Source organism: Miniopterus schreibersii (genome assembly GCF_964146895.1).
Source record: "Miniopterus schreibersii genome assembly, chromosome: 13".
Lineage (NCBI taxonomy): Eukaryota > Metazoa > Chordata > Mammalia > Chiroptera > Miniopteridae > Miniopterus > Miniopterus schreibersii.
This window is the reverse complement of record NC_138113.1, coordinates 49,288,353-49,308,022: the sequence shown is the minus strand read 5'-3', so window position 1 is coordinate 49,308,022 and position 19,670 is coordinate 49,288,353. Positions and strand designations below refer to the sequence as shown.

Below are 19,670 nucleotides of genomic sequence, written 5' to 3'. Positions count from 1 at the left end.
GCCGGAAACATGATGGACCTGTCAAAAATACATGAAATCAGCTAAATTAATTGGGAAGAAAATGGCAAAGTCTTGTTTGTTTGAGTGTAAACATTTTTAAAAATTTATCTTTATTGTTCAATATATTACATGTATCCCCCTTTTCCCCCCTTTGACCCCCCTCCACCCGGCACCAGTCCCCTCCCCCTCAGGCCTTCACTGCACTATTATCTGTGTCCATGGGTCATGCGTATATGCATATAAGTTCTTTGGTTTATGTCTTCCTGTCCCCCTCTCCCCTCTTCCATCTGAGATTCCTCAGTCTGTTCCATGCTTTTTTAATGGCTGTGCTCCCCGGAGCTGAAGCATCAGCCATAGGAGGCAGTTGAGAGAGATTATGAATTCTGAGGACCCAAAAGATCAAACCCAGAGATAACTCCGGGAATATAAGCCCCTGAGAGTCCTTAGAAATCTGGGGCAATGCTTGGCTTCCCACTGAAGGTGGGCGGAGGGGAAGATGTTTTTATTTGTGTATGAACAGCAGCACTTAGGACGGGAGGGCAGGCTCCTAGGCCACTGCTAGGGGGGAAAGCAGGGTCTTTCATCTACCCAGGCTCAGGGATTGAGAGAACTAGAGCTCCAGGGACACCAGAGGGCCTGGGTGGATGTGATGCACTGGCAAGTTAGGTTTAAAAGGAATCGTTTCCTCTTTTTCGTGGCGTCTGGGAGGCAGTCGGCTGCTTCAGGATAAAGCTGAATGTACATCTCTTTCCCAGCCACTGGGGGCCAGAAACTCACTGAAGTGGGTGATGAACGCAGACTTCGTGCCTTTCGTGAGAAGCCTATGGCCACAGAAGTTGCTGCTGATGCTCTGGGTGAAGAACGGGAGGCTTATGTGGCTTGACTGTGGTTGAGTCAGTGGTGGAAACGCAGACAAGGTTTCCCCATGTAGCAGGGTGTTTTGACCCATGGCCATGTCCGCCTGCTGCTAAGTAAAGGGCATTCAGACCAAGGAGGACTACTGGACAGAGAAAGCGCAAACCTGTTAGGTGCATGGTGAATGCCAATGTCACTGTTCTCAACTTGGTCACTGTAAACAGGAGGAGAGAGATACCCCTGGCCTCATTGACACTATTGTGCCTTGTTGCCTGAGGCCCAAAAGAGCTAGCAGAATCCGCAGACTTTTCAATCTCTCCAAAGATCATGTGCACCAGTATATTGTGAAAAAGCCCCTAAACAAAGAAGGTAAGAAACTAGGACCAAAGTACCTGAGATTCAGCATCTTGTTACACCACGTGTCCTGCAACACAAACATCAGCATATCGCTCTGAAGAAACAGCGGACTGAGAAAACTAAGGAAGAGGCCACAGAATATGCTAAACTTTTGGCTAAGAGAATGAAGAGGCCACAGAAAAATGCCAGAACAGCCCGGCTGGTGTGGCTCAGCGGTTGAGCATCAACCTAGGATCCAGGAGATGGCGGTTCGATTCCCGGTCAGGGCACATGCCTGGGTTTTGGGGTCGATCCCCAGTAGGGGACCACAAACCCTCAGTTGGCCTGGGAGTGCCCTCACAGGGCCCAGAAGAGTGGCTCTTCAAAATGTTTATTTTGGCAAGGGTCTTCTTGTATGGTTGCTTACAGAAACTGTTTAGAAACTTCTGATGAAATTTGAATCTATCTGAAATGGAATTCCCTACCTGGGAATGTACACAAGTGTGTGTCTAGAAGTGCATGTGCACACAAGGGGTGTGTGTGTGCGTGCGCGTGCACAGGAACACAAGCTGCTGTACTGGAGAAGCTGGACCAGAAAAGAACAGCATGAACATTTATTAGTCATACACAAATGTGCGCGCGAGCAAGCACGCACACACGCACCTCCACATTTTTTGGCACAGCCTGTATCCCGTATCAGTGATTCTAGATCCTTTTTTTATGCAGAGGCCTAAGCCTCCTTAAGCCAGTGGCTCTCCACTTTGCCTGCACATTAGAATCACTTGGGGAGCTTTTACATATCCCCATGCCCAGCCACACTCCAGACCAATAATGCATCAGAATTTCTGGAGATGAGACTTTGGCATTAATACTTTATATCAATATTTAATCATCTCCAATGTCCTGCCAGGGCTTAGTATTCCTCTACACAGAAAACTTCTATTCATCATTCAAGACCCAACTCCCATGGCCCCTTTCTAGGAATGGCCTTCTTGATACCTCCCCGGGGAGAGTTAGTATTTTCTTTCCCGAAGCTCCCAAAACATCATACTCACCTGTCTCATAATCATTTTCTTGTCTGCCTGTCTATAAAGAACCATAAGTTCTGGAATACAGGCACTACTAGGGATCCATTTCTTTATTGACAGCACTTAGCTTAGTGCTGATGTGCAGCACATGATCAATAGATGCTTTGGAATGAAAGGAAAGTGTGTAATGAAGGCCTTAAACAGGAGAGGAGTGGGGAGTGGAAGCATGGGTAGTTTCTGGGTGGCAAGGCCATGCCTCTGGTTCCCTGGCAATGAGATGAAGGTAATCCCCCCACCCTTTAGCAACAGAGAGGGTCCTCTGGTGCCTCTGATGCTGATTGGGCCTCATTTCCTGCTTCAGAGAGACAACTGGGTGGGGCTGTTACCTGTCTGGGATCCCAAAGTGACTGAGCCTTCCTAACTGTCCCTTCTCTGCTCCTAATCCAAGCCTACTAAGTCTGGCGGGCTTCCAGGAGCTGATGAAATTTGACTCTATCTGAAATGGAATTCCCTTACCTGGGAATGTACATCAGTGTCTGTTGAGAGGTGCATGTACACATAAGAAGGGGTGTGTGTGTGTGTGTGTGTGTGTGTGTGTGTGTGTGTGTGTGTGGTGTGCTCTGAGGAGAGCTCTGAGCAATCTTGGGCCCCTGGTTCTGCCCAGATCTTGGTGCTTGGCAAAGGGCCATGCAGGGGAAACATCAGTGCAAGAATGGGAGGCTTCTTATAGCCAGTTCCACCCACAGACACCCCAGCCCCAGCCCAGAAGCCCATGGAGCAGACAGGAGAGGGTGACACTGGGAGGAACAGGGACAGAGGTGCATCCTGCATGAGCACAGCCTTCTTTCTCATCACCTCCCTCTCCTTGGGCGGCCCTGCCCCACCCACACAGCCCTTTCCTGGTTCTTATTACCCCCTCCCCTGTCTGCAATGGGCCCTTATTGCCCTGTTTTAGGGACACCCACTGAGGTGAGGTGACATGACAAGGCTAGTCACGGACTCACTGTGGGGCTGGAAAGGGGTGAAGAGCACAGGATTTGGAGTGATGCCACCTGATCTAAGAACCAGCTGTCACTGACTGGCCCTGTCTCTCTCCTTGGGGTCTCAGTCTCCTCATCTATAAAATGGGATTGAAAGTACAGCCCCACCTCATAAACTATGCTATGGATTAAGTGAGATACAAAGTGGAATGAGCTCTCCACATGTTCCTGACCAAGCCTCCTGGTCATTAGTCCAGACTGAGGCCATGGGGAGGGCCCCCTCTACCCCTTACACACACACACACACACACACACACACACACACACACACACACACACACTACCCACTTCCTGAAGGGCTCCCAACCTCTAGACAGAGACCAACCTCTCCTCTCCCACAGAGCCCCCTGCAACTGACCAGCCAAAGTCCTGATAATCCACAGAGTCCACTCCACACAAACAAGTGTTTTCTTTACATGTTGGGGCTTTTACTTCAATTTGAAGCAGTTGGTTGAGCACAGATGTGAACAGCTTTGGCCTTTTGAGCAAAGAAAGGAGCAGGCCTTGGCTTTGAACATGCCCCACTCCCCCACATACTGGCCCATTCCCCTGGTCCCTGCCTCCCTTCTGCCCCCTGCATGACTAGTAAGAGAACACTGGCCTCCAAACAGGCGCCATCTCGTCTGCCCAGCCAGGAGGGCGGCCATAGGCAAAGAGGGGCTGGTGGGGAGCAAAGATCTTTAGGCAGATGGCCTTGCGGCAGGTCCCTGGGGTGGGGTACAGGGTGGTCAATATTGCTTCTCTCCCCCACTTACCCCTTTCTCATGATTCTCAGGGCCCAAGAAGAAAAGCCTGAGCCCAGGGAACATTGAGAATCAGGGTCAGAGACCTGGGCAGCCAGTTAGAGGGAGAGAAGGGGGCCGGGATCTCAGATCCCACTCCCGATAGGTACCCCAGCCTGCCTCTCACAGCTCCCAGGAGGCTTATCTTAACCCAACCAGCTCAGGGTCCAGTGTAGAGAGGTCCAGGTCAGAGGTCAGAGGCTTCCAATGGTCACCAAACGTCCATCTTTCTGAGTTCCTGGTGGAATTGCTGACTTGTCTTTGGCTTGAGATGGAAGTCGGGCACCAGGAGGGGCACAGGTCATAGGGCAAGAGCGTGGCTTTTCATGGTGGGGTTTTCTCAGCACATGTTCAGTGTTTCTGTGATATCTTTGGCAATGATTTTCTGCAGCCAGAGGGTAGGCCTCGGGCCCCAGACAAGAGGAAGGCTGAGCTCTTCCCTCCCCGCCAGGCAGAGGGCAAAGTGCGAAGTCACCTTGGAGTGGCCTGGGGAGGTCAGGAGGGTGAGGGAGGCAGTGTGTTCCTGCCTGACCCTGAGAGGCAGTGGTCTGAGCATGTGGCGGCACCTTGAAGAAGATGAGGCTGGACTTGGCGAGCTCCCCTTCTCCTCAGGCTTGACTGGAAAGAGGCCCACAGCAGTGTCCTTGGTCCAGCCCAGGGCCAGTCACTCCTGAAAAAAACAGCCAGCTGTCAGGAGCTGCCCCTACTCATCCTGGCTTATTTCCAGAGGCCGACCAGTAGCAGCCCCCCAGCCTCTCCTCTCACTTAGTCATCACGGCTGCCCTGGGAGGGACACGTATGGCCCAGGCAGGGGACTGCATCTGGGGGGCTTCCGAAAGTGGTTGAGCCAGCATTTGGACCCAGGACTGGCTGCCTCCAGGGCCTACATTGTCCCCTTACCCATCTCGCCCCCCCCCCCGGCATTTCAGAGCCACTGCTGGTTGTGTTGGTTTGGGGCAAGGGGCATGGCTGCAGGGGGGTAGAGGGAGCTCAGGGACACCTGGTCCTGAGACCGAAATGCCCGGGTCACACAGAGATGTCGGAGTCAGGCCTGCCCCCACAAGAATGGCCATCCATGGCTGCTTCCCCTCCACTGTTCACTACACCAGGTGTCAAGAGGCAGGCAGGTTGCAGCTCATCCACCTGCAGCTGGATGACCTGACACCTGAGACAAGCCACTGAGCTTTCTGTGCCTCAGTATCCTCATCTGTAAAATGGCACAACTGGAGCAGGTAACTAATGTTCAAACTTTCTCTTAAGCATCAGAAGTGAAGTCTGAGCTGTGGACCCTAACACAGAACACAGATAAACACAGTTCTGGCCTACTTGGAGCATTGGGGTGAGGGGTACACATCGAGAGGGGGACCTGGAATCCCACAGCATTCCCTGCAATGTTGCATCCCTCGGGCATCTTGAGAACCCAAGGCGCTGAGGAGCATGACTTGAAAACCCCTAGCTTAGTCCATCTTTACGTTCTCGCAGTCCTGACCTTCGCAAACTTTACCCTGGCTGCTGAACTTGGTGTTGCTTGTGAGAAAACTGTCTGCAGGGTGTGACCTTCTACCAGGAAGGGCCAGGAGATGGGGAAGGTCATGGGGGATGCTGGGATTTAGCCTTTTGGGGAGGTCACAGCTGGTGGGGAGGCGCTGTGAGGGCTCCAAGTCTACCCTGAGCATGCGAACAAGAAACAGCAGTCCCTGAACCCGGCACAGCACACCCCGAATAAAGCAGTTCCAAATACTGCTCTCCTGATTCTTGCAACAGCCCTGAACAAACAGCTAAGCACTTATTTTGGAAGCCAAACATCTGTCAGGCACCTCCAGCATGCCAGGGCACCTCCTCACATCCCCGTCTCAGAGGCGAGCAATCCCCGGATCGGGCTCAGGGGAAGAAGCACTAGAAGTTGGCAGCATCAGGATTTGAATCCAGATCGGCAGTGTTTATTCTGCCACAGAGGCTGCTCCTGCTGAAATGGAGGCTGGGGGAGCCAGGACGGAGCCAAACCGCGAGGCTGGAGGGCCTTCGAACCACAGTCCTGGGGCGCCCCGCTCAGCAGGCAGCCAAGGTGCGAGGCAGGGGCCAGGCTGAGAGTGGGGTCCTAGGGAGCTGGGCCGCGAGGAGGGCGTGTCCTCCAGCTAATTGAGGTTAAGAGGGAAAAGTGAGAGGCGGGAGCATCTTGATGTGGTGAGTCCAGGCTCACATTCTCCCAGCCCACTGTGGTGCGAGGCTGGCCCCTGCAAGAATCTGCTTTTTGTTACCGAGTCTGAGGAAGTGGGCTAAGCAGTAGGAAAGGAAACCCGTGGGGATGGCACCGGGTCTGTGGTCCACGGGGTGATTTACAGCCCGCGTCATCCTGGCGCTGGATGCCTGGGCGGGCCCTGCGAGGACAGCTGAGCTCCTTTCTTGTTCAGCTTGCCTGTGGTCTGGGGGAGGGCGTGAAAGGCTGGGTCGGCTGGAGTAGCCGAGCCCCGAGACCTCGACCAGCTCTCACACCCTCCTGAAGCCAGGGCTACCACCCAAGAGCAAGGAAGATGAGGTTTCACTCTCCAAGGCCTGACCCCACCCTTTCCCTCGAGTCTCCACTGGACCTGTGTTCCCACCACCCACCTGGGCCCAGGCACATGCATCATCAGTCTAAGGAAGCCTTAAATCAGCTAGGGTGTGGTAGGAGGAACACTGGGAGGAACTCAGGTGCCAGGATCTTCTCTGCGGTTAACCAGCTGTGTGACCTTGGGGAACTCCCTCCCTCTCTGTGCTTTAATTCCTTCACTTATACAGCAAGGGGGTTGTATGTGGATTCGCACTCCCCAGAGTGCTCTGCGGAACACAAGACAGGTGAGATAGGACTCATGGGTTTGGGAATCACCAGATCTTGGCCCCATCCTGGAAAATCACTATGTCTACTAGCATATTAAAGGCTATGTAAAGTCCTACAGTAGAGAAGTTCCTGTGGCTTTATTTACAAAGTGTTTTCTGAACTCGTTCGATTGATGCAGTTCCTACTCAACTGCATCTTGAGTAGGAACTCACTCAACCTTCTGGTAAAGTGCAGCTTCTTTAAGGCTACAGAAGGCCAGGGGGAAATCTCAGGAATGGCAGTAAAGGGTTTGCAAACCTCAGAATGGGCAACGTGAGGGCCTTCCCTCTGGGTGCCAGCCAAAAGCAGGATGAGGCCACTTGCAGGAATCTGCTTCTTTCTTGCCTGACCACCAACTGGCCCAGTCTCTCAGCATCCGAACCCCAAATGCCTAGCGGAGACCCTGATTGTTCCGGCCTCAGTCAGGTTTCTTCCCCTGGACCAATCGGATGCGAGGGGAGACAAACCTGCCTGTGCCAACCCTTCAGAAGGAGCTGTATAGGGGTGTGGAAGGGGGTGTGAGTGTGTGTGCGTAACTGAAAATCCGGGGGAGGAGGCTGACAAGCACTCCCCACCGTGACAACTACACCACAGACACCTGGCAACATAACCCCCGTGTGAGAAGCACAGCCTGAAGCGCCTCTGGGATCCCTCCCCCTCTGTCCTTTTGTGGGTGCTGGTTCTGCTGTGGGCCAAGTCTCTGGCTGTAGCTGCGTAAGGCTCTTGGCTCACTGTCCTAAGGAACCCCTGCATCACAGCCCCTCACCAGAGAAGATGCCCTTTAAACACAGGTTCTGCTGCTAACACAAACTTTAAAAACAAGAAGACAAGACAGCCTATCCAGTCCCTTTCAGCTGATCAGACGTGCTGAGTCTGACCGAAGTGACCGAAGTGCGTGGCACGGGTTCTGGTTATCACACTCAGAAATCATCTTTTCATTTGTTTGCTCATTTGCGGTCAGAACACCAGCTCCACGAGAGCAGGGGTGTGGTCTGTTTTGTTGGCTGTTGTAGTCCCAAGGCTGAGAACAGTGCCGGGCACACAGCAGCATCTCAGTAAATACTTGAATGAGTGAATAAATATCTCTAGCTGCAGGGATTTTATTTACTGTAGCTTTTATATAGGAAACAGGGTATGTTTCCTATTTCAAATGTAACACTGAGCACTTTTGTAAATGTGCCTGTGCTTTAGGGAAACTTTTAGTAGTTAATGTGACTCCTGGAACAATTTTCCATCTTTTTTTGCTTTCCTTCACTTCCAGTTCTTTATTCCTAATTATGCCTCATCTGCTTACTAAGTTTACCTCTGGCTTTAAGTGGACTGGTTTCCTCTCTTGATCACTTCTGTGTGCTGCAGGGTAATTTCACCACCTTGGGGGCATTTTTTTTTAAAAACCACACAATTATATCTGCTTTTTAAATTACTTTACCTTTTAAATTCATTTTAGTCACTGATGTTCACTTTACCTACTCAACCACTTTCCACTATTTTCAAATTAGATATTTTCCTATATTTAAGCAAGTCAGATGCAGCCTTCTACCTGCAGAAACTTAAGCCAATGGGATTGAAATTCTGAAAGTTTTTTTTTAAAAGGTTTGTCCTAAAAAGAGAAGTCAGATTCCAAATGTTATTTTAAAACTAAAATATGAAAGACAAGCAGGGAGGACATGGGAGAAGTATTTCTTGGACCCATGCTATTAGCATCATTTTACCTTTCACTTTTAAGTACACCTATACGTGGGCTAGAAAAGAGAGTTCATGTCCCATTCTGAATGCTGAATGCTGGGGTTCGTTCATCTTGGCCACAAAGTCAGTGGGCTGTGGGGCCCTGGGCAGGCTGGTTAGTCTTTCCAGGCCTCAGTTTCCTCATTTTTTAAATGAGCATAGTAATAATACCCATCTTCTTTATTTACAAAGAACCAATGAGACAATGGAGTTGTGCCCCTGTCGGGGCCTGATGCACAGTGGAGGTGCTGAAACGTGCTAGATCACATTCCCACAATAAGCTAGGTCCTCAGCTTGACTAACTGGTATTTGAAAACATAGAACAAACTTTGAAAAGTCTCAAAACAAGTAACCAGAGAGAGTCACTTTGAACCAACTGTCATCTTGACCCATTTGATTTCAGTATACTCTTTTAAAAAAATAAACACAATTTTTAAAACTACATAAGTCATATCCATCATCTGATGAATGAATGGATAATCAAAGTGTGGTATACCCATACAATGGAATATTATTTAGCCATAAAAAAGGAGTGAAGTACCAACAAACATGACAGAACATGGATAAACCTTGAAAACAGTATGCTAAGTGAAAGGAGCCAGACACAAGAAACCACGTATTACCTGATTCCATTCACATGCAATATCTAGAGCAGGGAAATCTATAGTTTAGTGGGTGCCTAGACTTGGAGGGGAGGGAGGACTGGGGTAGGAAGTGATAGCTAACAACCGATGAAAATGTCCTGAAATTGACTGTTTTGATATAGTTGCACATATCTGTGAAAAATACCAAAACCCACTGACCTGTATACTTTAAATGGGTGAACTATAATCTTGATAAAGCTCTTAAAATTTTTTTAAATCTGCGTAAGTAGAACATGTTAATTATAGAAAAATTAGAAAATACAGACGAGTGGACAGGAAAAAAAAATTAAATCACCTTAATCTCCCCATCGAGAGAAAACCACTAACAGCATGGGTGACTATTTCCCTCTGCTATATTACCTATATAGTATTTTATGAAAGTAGAATTACGTTGTGCAAACTGCACCGTAAGCTGGTGTTTATATTTTCTCTAACAGCCCATACATCTTTGCATTTGGCAGATCTGCTTCCACATCTTCTCAGAGGGCCAGGCTTTGCTGAGGTTATTCTGGGCACAAGCACAGGCTTGGGCTTCCAGCCTTCGAACTTCCCAGGGAACTGGAAGCAGGTATGACCAGGCCACCCCCAGCGCCTCCCGCCCCGCCTGGCCTGGGCGCCACGGGTGACAGGCAGGAAATTTATGAGCAGCTGGAGTTGGCTGCTATATGCCGAGGGCAGGAACATGGCGTGAATCAAGGATCACACTGTGTCCAGGCTGGGAGGGCCCGCGGAGGTCTCAGGCGTCTGAGAGTTGCGAAGTTATGGCCAGAGCCCCTTGTGAGCCAGAAGAATCTGCCTGGGGACCATGAATTGGGAGAAAAATTCATTTACTCAACAAAGATTTATTGAGTTCCTACTGGGTGCCAGCTCCGTGACCGGCCCTGGGGTTACGGTCCCTGTCCGGGGGCAGCATACATCGACCCCGGGGGGAAAGCTGAAAACGGCCGCTGCTGGGAAACGCCGTCGGTTCCGCCCGTCACCCCCGTCTTGTTCCTCCGGCTGCTGACCAGCAGCGACTGAGCCGCCTGGGCTGGGGATCCCCTCCGCTGTGTGGGGTGCGCACAGCTCCCTGTGCTGCTCAGAGGCGCCTGCCCGCAGGCCCAGCTCCCCAGGTTGGGGCATGGGTGGGTCTGGCAGGCCAAACCACTCATTTACTGAGGCCGCTGAGTACATCCAAACCTCAGAGTCAGCTATGCCGTCCACACAGCGCTTTCCTCCCAGTGAGAAACCACCCGGCAGCAGACAGCGCTGAGGACGAGAGCAGGTAACCCGCGGCCCCGCCTGGGCTAAGATGCTCTGACGGAGCTGGGCCTCGGGTTTCCTGTCTGTGCAGGGTCTGCACACCCCACACTGTCCTAGAACCTTAGCTGGAGTCACTTCCACCCACGGAAATGAAAGCTCCAGGGGAAGGGGTTTTGTTGGTTGTGCCCCTGCTGCTCCCCCGTCCAGGACAGCGAGGGCAGCTCCAGTCCAGCCTCTTAACCCCGGGCTCCCACCTCCACCGCAGGCTGGGGAAGCGTGTTCCTGCTCTGAGCTCCTGAAGCGCTTCACACCGCCTCCTCCTGCGTCTCTCTGTGCCACAGATCAGTGCTGGTGCGACTGCCCCACGCAGCTCCCACAGGAGCTCCTGAGGGAAAGGGCCACATCGCCTGCCCCCCCAGGCCTGGGTATCGTAGCGAGCAGCTCAGTGCTCAAAGCCACCATTATTGGGGTGGCCTTGGCGCAGGCACCACGCTGCACTCCTTTGCATGTGCTGTCGCACAGACCCCTCGGGTGGACCACGGTTGCTTTCGTTTTGCAGACTAGGAAATGGGGGCCTGAGCAGTTTCCTCACTTGCCCTAGGCCACACTGGTAGGATGCAGCAGAGCAAGGCAAACCCCTGACCCGTGGAGAGTTCGGCTTCTTCACTGGCAAATGGGGCCGGCAAGTCCCCAAACCATCCACTCAGCCGCCACCTCCCTGGGTTGTAAGAAAGTCTCAGCCTTCGTCCCTTGGAGCCTAAGGGAAGGTGGCTGGCCCTGGGAGTCCTGGCACTCCCAGAGCCAGGGCCAGAGCTCATAAGGAGCCCACTAGGCTGCAAGGGACGGCCAGAGAGACCAAACTGAGGCTCTGCCGTGCTGACTCCTTCTTGGGCTGCAGGCCCCCCTCGGGCTGCCGATCTCTGTTTCTCTCTCCATGCTCTGCCTGTATGTCTCTGTGCCAACTTTCTCTTGGCCTCTCCTGTGTTTATCTCTCCATGTCCATCAGCCTATCTGTCTTTCTTGGACTCCACCCCACCAACAGTACGGGGCACCGAGAGGGTCGAGCTGGCCCAGGCAACGCCTGAGGCCCAGCTGCTGCAGCTTTCCATCTGCTTCCCATCCTGTGATGCTGTCCAGCCAGTTCCACTTGGCCACGTGCTGCTCTTCCAGACCCAGAAGCTCAAGGAGCCCATGACCTTGCCCCATAGTCAGAGGCAGCACCCAGGCTGGAGGGGAGCAGACAGGTGGGCAGAAATGTGGACCAGCCAGGTGAGGATGGCCTGCTCCCTCGCAGCTCCCCAGCAGGCCCTGCATCATGACACACACACCACACCCCCAATACACACATACACACACACCCAACCCAACCACAGCGTCGAGGGATCCCTGTCAGGCCTGCCTCCTCAGGGTTGAGGACTGTTCCTCATCACTCTTCTGCCTTACCCTCCCCAATCCTTACCACAGAGTGACAGCAGGAGTGATGAGGCGCCAACCAGACAAGCCAATTCATGCCAAAGTGCTGGCCGGCCAGCCTGTGTACAGACCACAGTGTGTCTCCCCCAGGAAGGAGACTAGCTTTGGATATTTCAGGACCAGTGGCGGCAACCATGGGGTGGCTGAGAGAGGCCCAGAGGTCCCTGGACAGCCCAAATAATCTAACGATTTCTGCAAAAACAGTGTGAAAATGCAGTTTTAAGATGAGAAAAGCACCTCTCCTGGCCCGTCCCATCATCCCTAAGCTCTTCATAGATAGATTCTGGAGTCACCATGGGATTCAGGCAGGAACGGGACATCTCTGATCAGGGCGCTTTACTCACTACCACCCTGACCATTAGTAACAACACAAAAGTAGCTCCCAGCTGCATAAGGGAGAGGCCAAGACTGGGAAGAGAAACATTCTTTCACCCACACTCATCCATACACACACATGCAAGTGCACACACGTACACTTCCCCATGCACACAGGCATGTGCACATGCACACCCACTGACATGCAACTCAGCATGGAGGTTACATGCACCAGCTATGGCATCAGACAGCCTGTTTGAATCCTGACTTCCCCATTCTACCAGCTATGTGACTTTGAGCAAGTTACTTAACCTCTCTGTGCCTCAGTTTCTTCATCTCTAAAATGGTAATAATAATCATCTACTGCATGAGATAGTAAGCAAGCTTAAAGAACACAATGGCTACAAAGCCAAGCACTCAGCATTAGGCAGCCACATGTCAGAGCACACACGTGTGCGCGTCTGTATTTACATGTGTGTCTTCCCCCAACCCCCATATGCTCATCAGCTCCTCAAGGCATGAGCTGTGTTTCCACTTCAGATTGCGAAGGCCCCACTCAGTACTGGGCACAGGAGAGTTGCCCATTAGCTATCATTGAAGACAACTAGGAATCCCTTATTTCCTTGTGCTTCCATCCTTCCATTCCTTTGACAAGTATTTTCTGAGTGTTTAGGCCAAACCAGGTTCCATTCAAAGCACTGGGGATCCTGCAGTGAGCAAAACAGAGAAGAAGCCCTGCCCTCCCTACACTGACATCCTAGGAGGAGCAGTCCCCATGCAGAAGCGAGTTTCCCTAAAGAGAGGAAGCCTTTTGCTTTCTGTGCCAAACAGCTTGGGCAGGTCCTTTCCCAATAACTGATGCACTTCCCTGCATTCTCAGCCAGATGTTACTGGATGTACTTTCGCTTCCTCTTGACAACTCAAGGTCAAGCCCAGAAACGTCAGTCTACATAAGACTCCCCAGGTCCTTGAGACTTCTGGGGCCCTTTGTCCCAGCACTAAACAGCCCCAAATCTCTTGGCTCTTCTCAGCCTCTGGTGTTGCTCCTTTTGTTTTTGTTTCTTCCCAGACCAGGAGGCCACTGGCTGCGATTCTGGGTGCTGTCATTGCACCTGCTCCAGGAGCTGGCCTCCTACTTCAATAGGTCATTTCTGTTCAGCTGCTCTGATTTGAGACACCAGGGAGTCAAGCTTGTAAGAACAGATTTGCAAGTAGTAGGCTCCAAAGAAGGTCCAGACTGGCTCTCCTGTGACCTTTCATGCCTGGCCTTTGTGTCATTTAGCTCGTGTTCCAAAGGGCGGGGCCTTTGTCGGTTTTGTTCTCCAAAGGACCCAGCACCTAGAACAATGCCTGGCACACAGTAAACACTGAAAACTACTTATTCTTAAATAAATATGCAGGGCCTTCGTGCTTTCTTCATCTTTTTCTGCTCACGTAACTAAAGAGATTGAACAAGTGAAGACTCACTGTGTGTACGTGTAGTGGGGGTGGGTTTGCAGATATAACCACGCAGGCTGCCCACCCACATCCTGTGTCGCGTGGTGGGGGGGACGGGGTGGCAGGAGCGCATCACTGTCATGACGGGGGTGGGTAGGTGATTCTCAGCAGCGCTGTGTAGCTGTTCTACATCTTCTGGGTGGGCTCATGGGCTGCCCCCATGGGCTCAGCTGCCTGGCTCTGCCATGCCTGCTACCAAAGGGCCATCTCTAAGTGCTCCTGACCCTGGGGGAGAGGAGCAAGTTCTGAACCCCTTGGACACCTTCAGTCGTCACTCAGTGTGCACCCCTTCTACCTGGACAGGAACTCGGCCCACCACAGGGGAGGCCTTCCATCCGATCCCGACAGATGGTGCCTATAGATGCACCAGCACACCTGTGCAGGTGTGCACATGCACACGTGCACGCACACACACACACTCACGGCAGACAGCAGAGGGACAAACCAGTGTCCTCTGCCTGCCAAGGGAATCAAGTCCTTGGTGAGCAGCCAGTCATACTCATTCTCCAAGTCACTGGATGGGGAAGAGACACTCGAGGTGCCTCTGCCACCTTCCTGACCGGCCAGCGTGTCCTCCAGGAACCCCTTGGACTGTTCTGGGCACCTAGCTGACAATCCCTTTCAGGGCCATTGTTTCCTTGAACCCTCGTCACTCACGGACACCTTTATCTGTGTTTCATGAGGAAAGTGGAGTTTGCAGCAGGCAAGTGCCCGAGGTTACAAAGCTCATGAGTGGCTGGGCTGGGCTGCAGACCCACGTCTCCCAGCTCTAGGCCCTATACTGCCAGGCACCCCAGCCACTCACACCTGCCCCCTGCCAGGAGCGAGGACAGTGACAGTGTGGATTCAGAAGCACTTATTTCACGGGGCCAGATGAGCCTGCCTGGGCCCCATCCAGCCCGCCAGCTGTGTGACCTTGAGTGACTTCACGTCTCTGGGTCCCAGTCTTTTCATCTAGCCCCGTGGTTAGTCATGTGGCCCTGAGGAGGCCGCTACAGGAGTCAAGAGAATTAGGGGCATGAAAGGGCTCTGCAAACTGTAAATCGCTGTGCAGAGGGACCAGGTTGCTGGGCTCTCTGAGCCTCAATCAACAGAAAATGGGCTTAATGGGGTTATTGGCACTTACCTGGTAAGATTACACTGAGTGGGCAAGGTCATGAAAGTGGGGTTCTGCCCTGGTGATTAAGGTTATGACACTGGTTAGCCCCACTGGGAAGGAAACCACCTTGTCACAAATCAGGATCAACCCTCCAGGGATGAGCCACGTGGCTGTTTACCCCGCTGCCTTCCCAGCTGACAGACCTCTTATCTTTCTCAGTTTCAGAAGGATCACCCCTTACATGGAAGGTAGGGATGGCTGGGCAGGACTCACTGAACTGGTGGAGAAATGTTCTTTGAGATAAGGCCCTGCCCTGCCTTTGGAGGCAGTGTGAGGATGAAGTGTTCAGTGCTGTGGCAGCCACTGTGCAGCCATGAGGTGAAGACCAAAAGAAGCCTGGAGCCCAAGAAGCAGCCCCTGCCCTTCAGTCTTCTGAACTGTGAGAAACAGGGGCCCCTGTAAGTTTAAGCTGCTGCTTGAGGGTTTTCTGTGATCTGAAATGCAAAGCTTTCCTGACTAATTCAAGGGGAAAAGGCACAAGCTCCCCAAACAGAGGTCTGGAGGAGCTCTGACCTTTCTCTGCTACGTCCAGAGAAAATTCATCCTTCCCTAGAGTCTTTGCCTCCAGCACAGGAATATTCAGCCCCCACAGTGTGGATTTTAGCTGAAGGAACAGTGTGTAATTATTTGTCACAGAAGCAGGGACACAAAGATAAGGCTCACGGTCTAGCTCGAGAGACAAACACCAAAAAAATTATGTAACTAACACAGTGTATTGGTTATATCCCATAAAATGTCATGTGAATATCACCTACAAATATTACATAATGTAATGGTATAAAATGAACTCTAATATGTCACGTAATAGAGTATCTCATAATAGAACATTTTATATCATTACTTCATAGTGTATCATATGATGCCCTCCCAAATTAGACTGTATACACCCCTGTGGTAAGTGCAGTGAGGTGGCCATGCCATGGGGCCCTGAGAGGAGGCTGGGGCAGGGGTCAGAGAGGGCTTCCAGGAGCTGAGCCTTCCAGAATGAGCAGGAGTTAGCCCGACAGAAGGGGAGAAGGGCATGCCAGACAGCAGGGATGGCATGAGCACAGAGGTCATAAATAGCCCTTTTGCGCGAGGAGTTCCGTGTTGCTGGAGTGTAAATTGGGACACAGGGAATGACCGGCTGGGGTCAGGTCACTTGAGGGGGCGGGGGAGGTGTCCTATAAGGGAGTCCGGCCTCTATCCTTGACCTGTTTGGAGCCCGAGGGACCTGAGCAGGGAAGTGAGGTGGTAAGACCTGGTTTTCGGCAGAGCTGCTGGGAGGGACTCCGGTGGGAAAAGACTGAGCAGAGGAGCAACTGGGCACTGGGCCAGGCTCCAGTTGGCTGTGAATTCTGGGCAGAGAGTGGAGGGCCTTGAAGAAGGGAATGGGTCCTACTTGGCCTTCTAAAATATTTGAACCAGGAGCTCAAGGAAGACAAAGATTTGTATTTCCCCTAGAACCAGCTTTCTGGTTCACTGGTGCAGGCAGAAAGGGGACAACCTGCTCCAGGACAGGCGGGGAGCCAGGACCTGCTGGTGCCCCTTTGTTCCAGGCCTCCCACTGTGCTGAGTGCAAGGGCTTAAGGCTGGGCAATGGGCAGGGCAGGCCCAATCACCCATGTCTTCCTGCCTCCCCCCTTTTCCTCTAGAAGTAATTTCTGGTCACTGGGCCCAGTCCACATCATTGCCAGGGGCCTGGGCCAGTGGCCACTCCTCCTTCCCCAGGTCTTCCTCACCTTCAGCCCCATGAAGAACAACTTCTCAGGCAGGAGACATAGGAAGGAAGATAGAGTTCACAAAACAATTTCACATTCTTTTGTGCCACTGATTCCTACATAGATCTGGGAGGCAGGGTGGGCTTCTCCCACATAACACACCTGAGCAAGGCCACCCAGTCACACAGCCCCTAGGGCAGAACTGAGACTCACTTTAGAGTGGGGACCCAGACACCTGCCTGGCAAGGCCACAGTGGGGAGGGTGGATCTCATCAGCCTGAGCTGAGCCCTTCAGATTAATAGCCCTGAAATTGCAATAAACATAAATATTTGGTCCTGCTGGAGCTGCCATCTCTCCAACTGGAGGAGAGGAGAGAGGATTGCAAGAAGAATGAAGTATGGGGCCTGAGTAAAGTGTAGATGAAATGCACAAATACCCTGCAAAGCCTAGAATTTTTGCTTGTGAAAAACTGGCCACCCACAGCAACATGGATGACAGGCTTTTTCCACTGCCGGAGTGAGGGGCCGCTGGAGCTTCTGGGTCTGATGCAATGATGGGGGTGGGGAGGCAGGCAATGTAAAAGGGGTAGAGGGAGTTGAAAAAGTAAAGGGAAAACCCCAAGCTCCCCTGCCCCTGACCTGTGCCCCCCATCACATCACCACCGTCTGACACTTGGAAGGCGTCTCCTCACCTCCACCTGGAAGCCCCAGGCCTGACTCTCAGCTCCTTCTTGAGGATCCACAGGGTATGAGGAAGGTGGCCAGGCCTTATTCTCTTTTCCCTCCCCCAGTGCTAGCCTCCCAGCTGCCAGCCCTGCCCCAGCACCCCATGGGCCCCCAATAGGCCACCCGGTGACTGCTCCCAGGAGGTGCCCAGATTCCAAGCAAACATCTCCCAGAAGTTTTGGCGGTGGTGGCAGCCAGTTCTTTAAAAAGGCTTCATGTCATACTGCAATCAGCTGAGAGGTCCAGGACCTGGGGCGTATATTAATACCACTGTCTCCCAACGCATCCCATGTGGCTCTCTGATGAGCTGATGGGGGTCTCCATGCTATCTCTGCCCCCACCCTCCCCCTGCATGGACACTATTCACATCTCTGTGTTCAGTTGACGACTGTGTTCACTTTCTGCTGAACACGTTGATGGACCTGGGCCCTGCCCACGTTGTGCCCTCCCAGGCACCTCTTCCTCGCCTGTTCCCTCCAGCTGAGGTTTTATGAAAACAGTCACTTCCAACCATCCCCAATTTTAACAGCTTTGAGAAGAAAAAAAAAAATGTTCAGCAGCATCTAGGGTAACTAATTAGGTGGCCTTCAGGCACCTTAGAGGAAGAAGGAAAGTCGCAGCGGTGTAAGAAGAGGAAGAAACAACAGTAAAAGAAAACAAGGGGGAACAAAATAAAAACCAGAGATAAAAAGTCAAGAGAAAACAGCGGCGCCTGAGAAACAAGAATTCCAGCCGCCAACTTTTACGGCGTCCAGCCCTGTTATTCATAAGCGAGTTTCCTCTCTCACAAAGGACCTTTTGCACGGTTTTCCCTGCTGCCTCCAAACCAGCTGCTCACGCTGTTGTATCCTGAGTGATGATGAGGCTCTGAAAGGGTTTTTTGGGAACAGATGGCCAGGGGAGAGCTGGGGAATGTGCCAGCAGAGGGCTGGGCGGTCTGCCAAGGCCTGCGGTGACTGAGTGCTTGGGCTTCCAGCTCGCGTGCTTTCCCTGCCCTCTGCCCTCCGTGGCGCCAGCAGGCCTTCCCAGCGAGAGCTCGGAACATCTGGAGTCTGGGGCTGCCAGGAGGGGGGGCCGCAGTGGCGGCGGGCGGGGGACCCTCTGTTCCAGCGGAGCTCCCATGGACTCACCACCAGGCCCGCCTTGCAGAACAGCTAATCAAAACCACAGCGCCAGAATGGGAACCAGGCGCGCTCCCAGCTGCAGCCAGAGGCCGCCAGGCGACTTAACCCGGTGTCAGGCCTCGCTGGCGGCACAGCGCAGGGTCGATGACACCCCCTAGCCCACCCTACCCCGTACCACCCCCAGCGCCACCACCAGTGGGCTATTGGCTCCCCGCAGCTTAATGAAGCCTCCACGTGCTGCAGCCTGGTTGCTTACATAAGGCTGTTGCTCTGGGCAAGGCCCTGCACCCGGCATTTGCTGGGCGCCTCCTGGGTGCAGGCCACCGTGCCGGGCACTGTGTAAGCTTCAGGGCCAGACAGGCCTCAAGAGTTGAAGAGCTCGGGCTTTGGAACCAAGAGACACAGACTTGAAACAGCTCCACCACTTCTACTCACATGACCTTGGGCATGTGCCTTTCTCTTGGTCTCAGTTTCCCCTCTGTGCTATGGGAGAAGGGGTTAATGTAATTAGGGGCAGAGACAGTGTATGTGAGGTGCCTGGCACACAGTGGGTACTCACCACACAGTCAATGTGATTGGTGGTGGTAATCTGTTTATTAGCATTATTACTGTATAAAACCAAGGCCATGCATGTTCTTTTGCTATGAGTCCATGAACTTTAGAAGCCAAGGGATTTCTGGTCTGGCTGCACATCAGCCCCCCTTTAAGGGTGAGGAAGCAGGGGTTTGGCCTGAAGTACTATAGAGGGAGGATTCCCCCACTCAGAACTATTTGCCCTCACCTGCATTTTGGCTGGTCAGTCATTTACCCAGCCCTGGGAATTGCCCTTTTCTGAGATGTTCCTTCCTGGGGTTCCATATAAAGTTATTACCTTATAGCTGTAAATTCATGAGATTTCTTTTCTGGCACTCACAGAAAATGCCAGCCTTTTCTCATAAGGGAGGGATCTCAGTTAATCCTTCCAGCAAGGTGGCAAGGGAAGTATGTAGGCTCTCACTTTAGGGGTGAGAGAATGGGGATCAGAGAGATTAGGTAACATGCCCAAGGTCACATAGCTAGGAAGTGCCAAGATCAGGACCCAAATGCAGTTCTCCAAGCCCAAATCTCTACACCTCACCTACTTCATGGTCTCAGCAAGTGTGTCCTGTTGTATTTTTACGTGCCTTA

At 52.3% G+C, this 19,670-nt stretch overlaps 1 protein-coding gene and 1 pseudogene across 3 annotated transcripts in view; one reads left to right on the top strand and one right to left on the bottom strand.

The window, feature by feature from the left end:
- Positions 1-661: 661 nt before the first annotated feature.
- The window catches only part of ATOH8 (atonal bHLH transcription factor 8), a 32,544-nt gene continuing 13,535 nt past the window's right edge, over positions 662-19,670 (bottom strand). The window contains exon 3 of one of the 2 annotated variants that reach the window (XM_081157068.1): positions 662-4,711. In XM_081157068.1, the coding sequence (XP_081013194.1) occupies positions 4,706-4,711 (6 nt within the window). In that variant the 3' untranslated portion in view covers positions 662-4,705. Of the gene's footprint in view, positions 4,712-8,147; positions 10,064-19,670 lie in introns of those variants that run through there. The other variant, XM_081157069.1, reaches the window with a different exon arrangement.
- LOC308566605 (small ribosomal subunit protein eS6 pseudogene) lies at positions 737-1,432 on the top strand (annotated as a pseudogene). The gene has a single exon. The product of its transcript is annotated as a small ribosomal subunit protein eS6 pseudogene (transcript).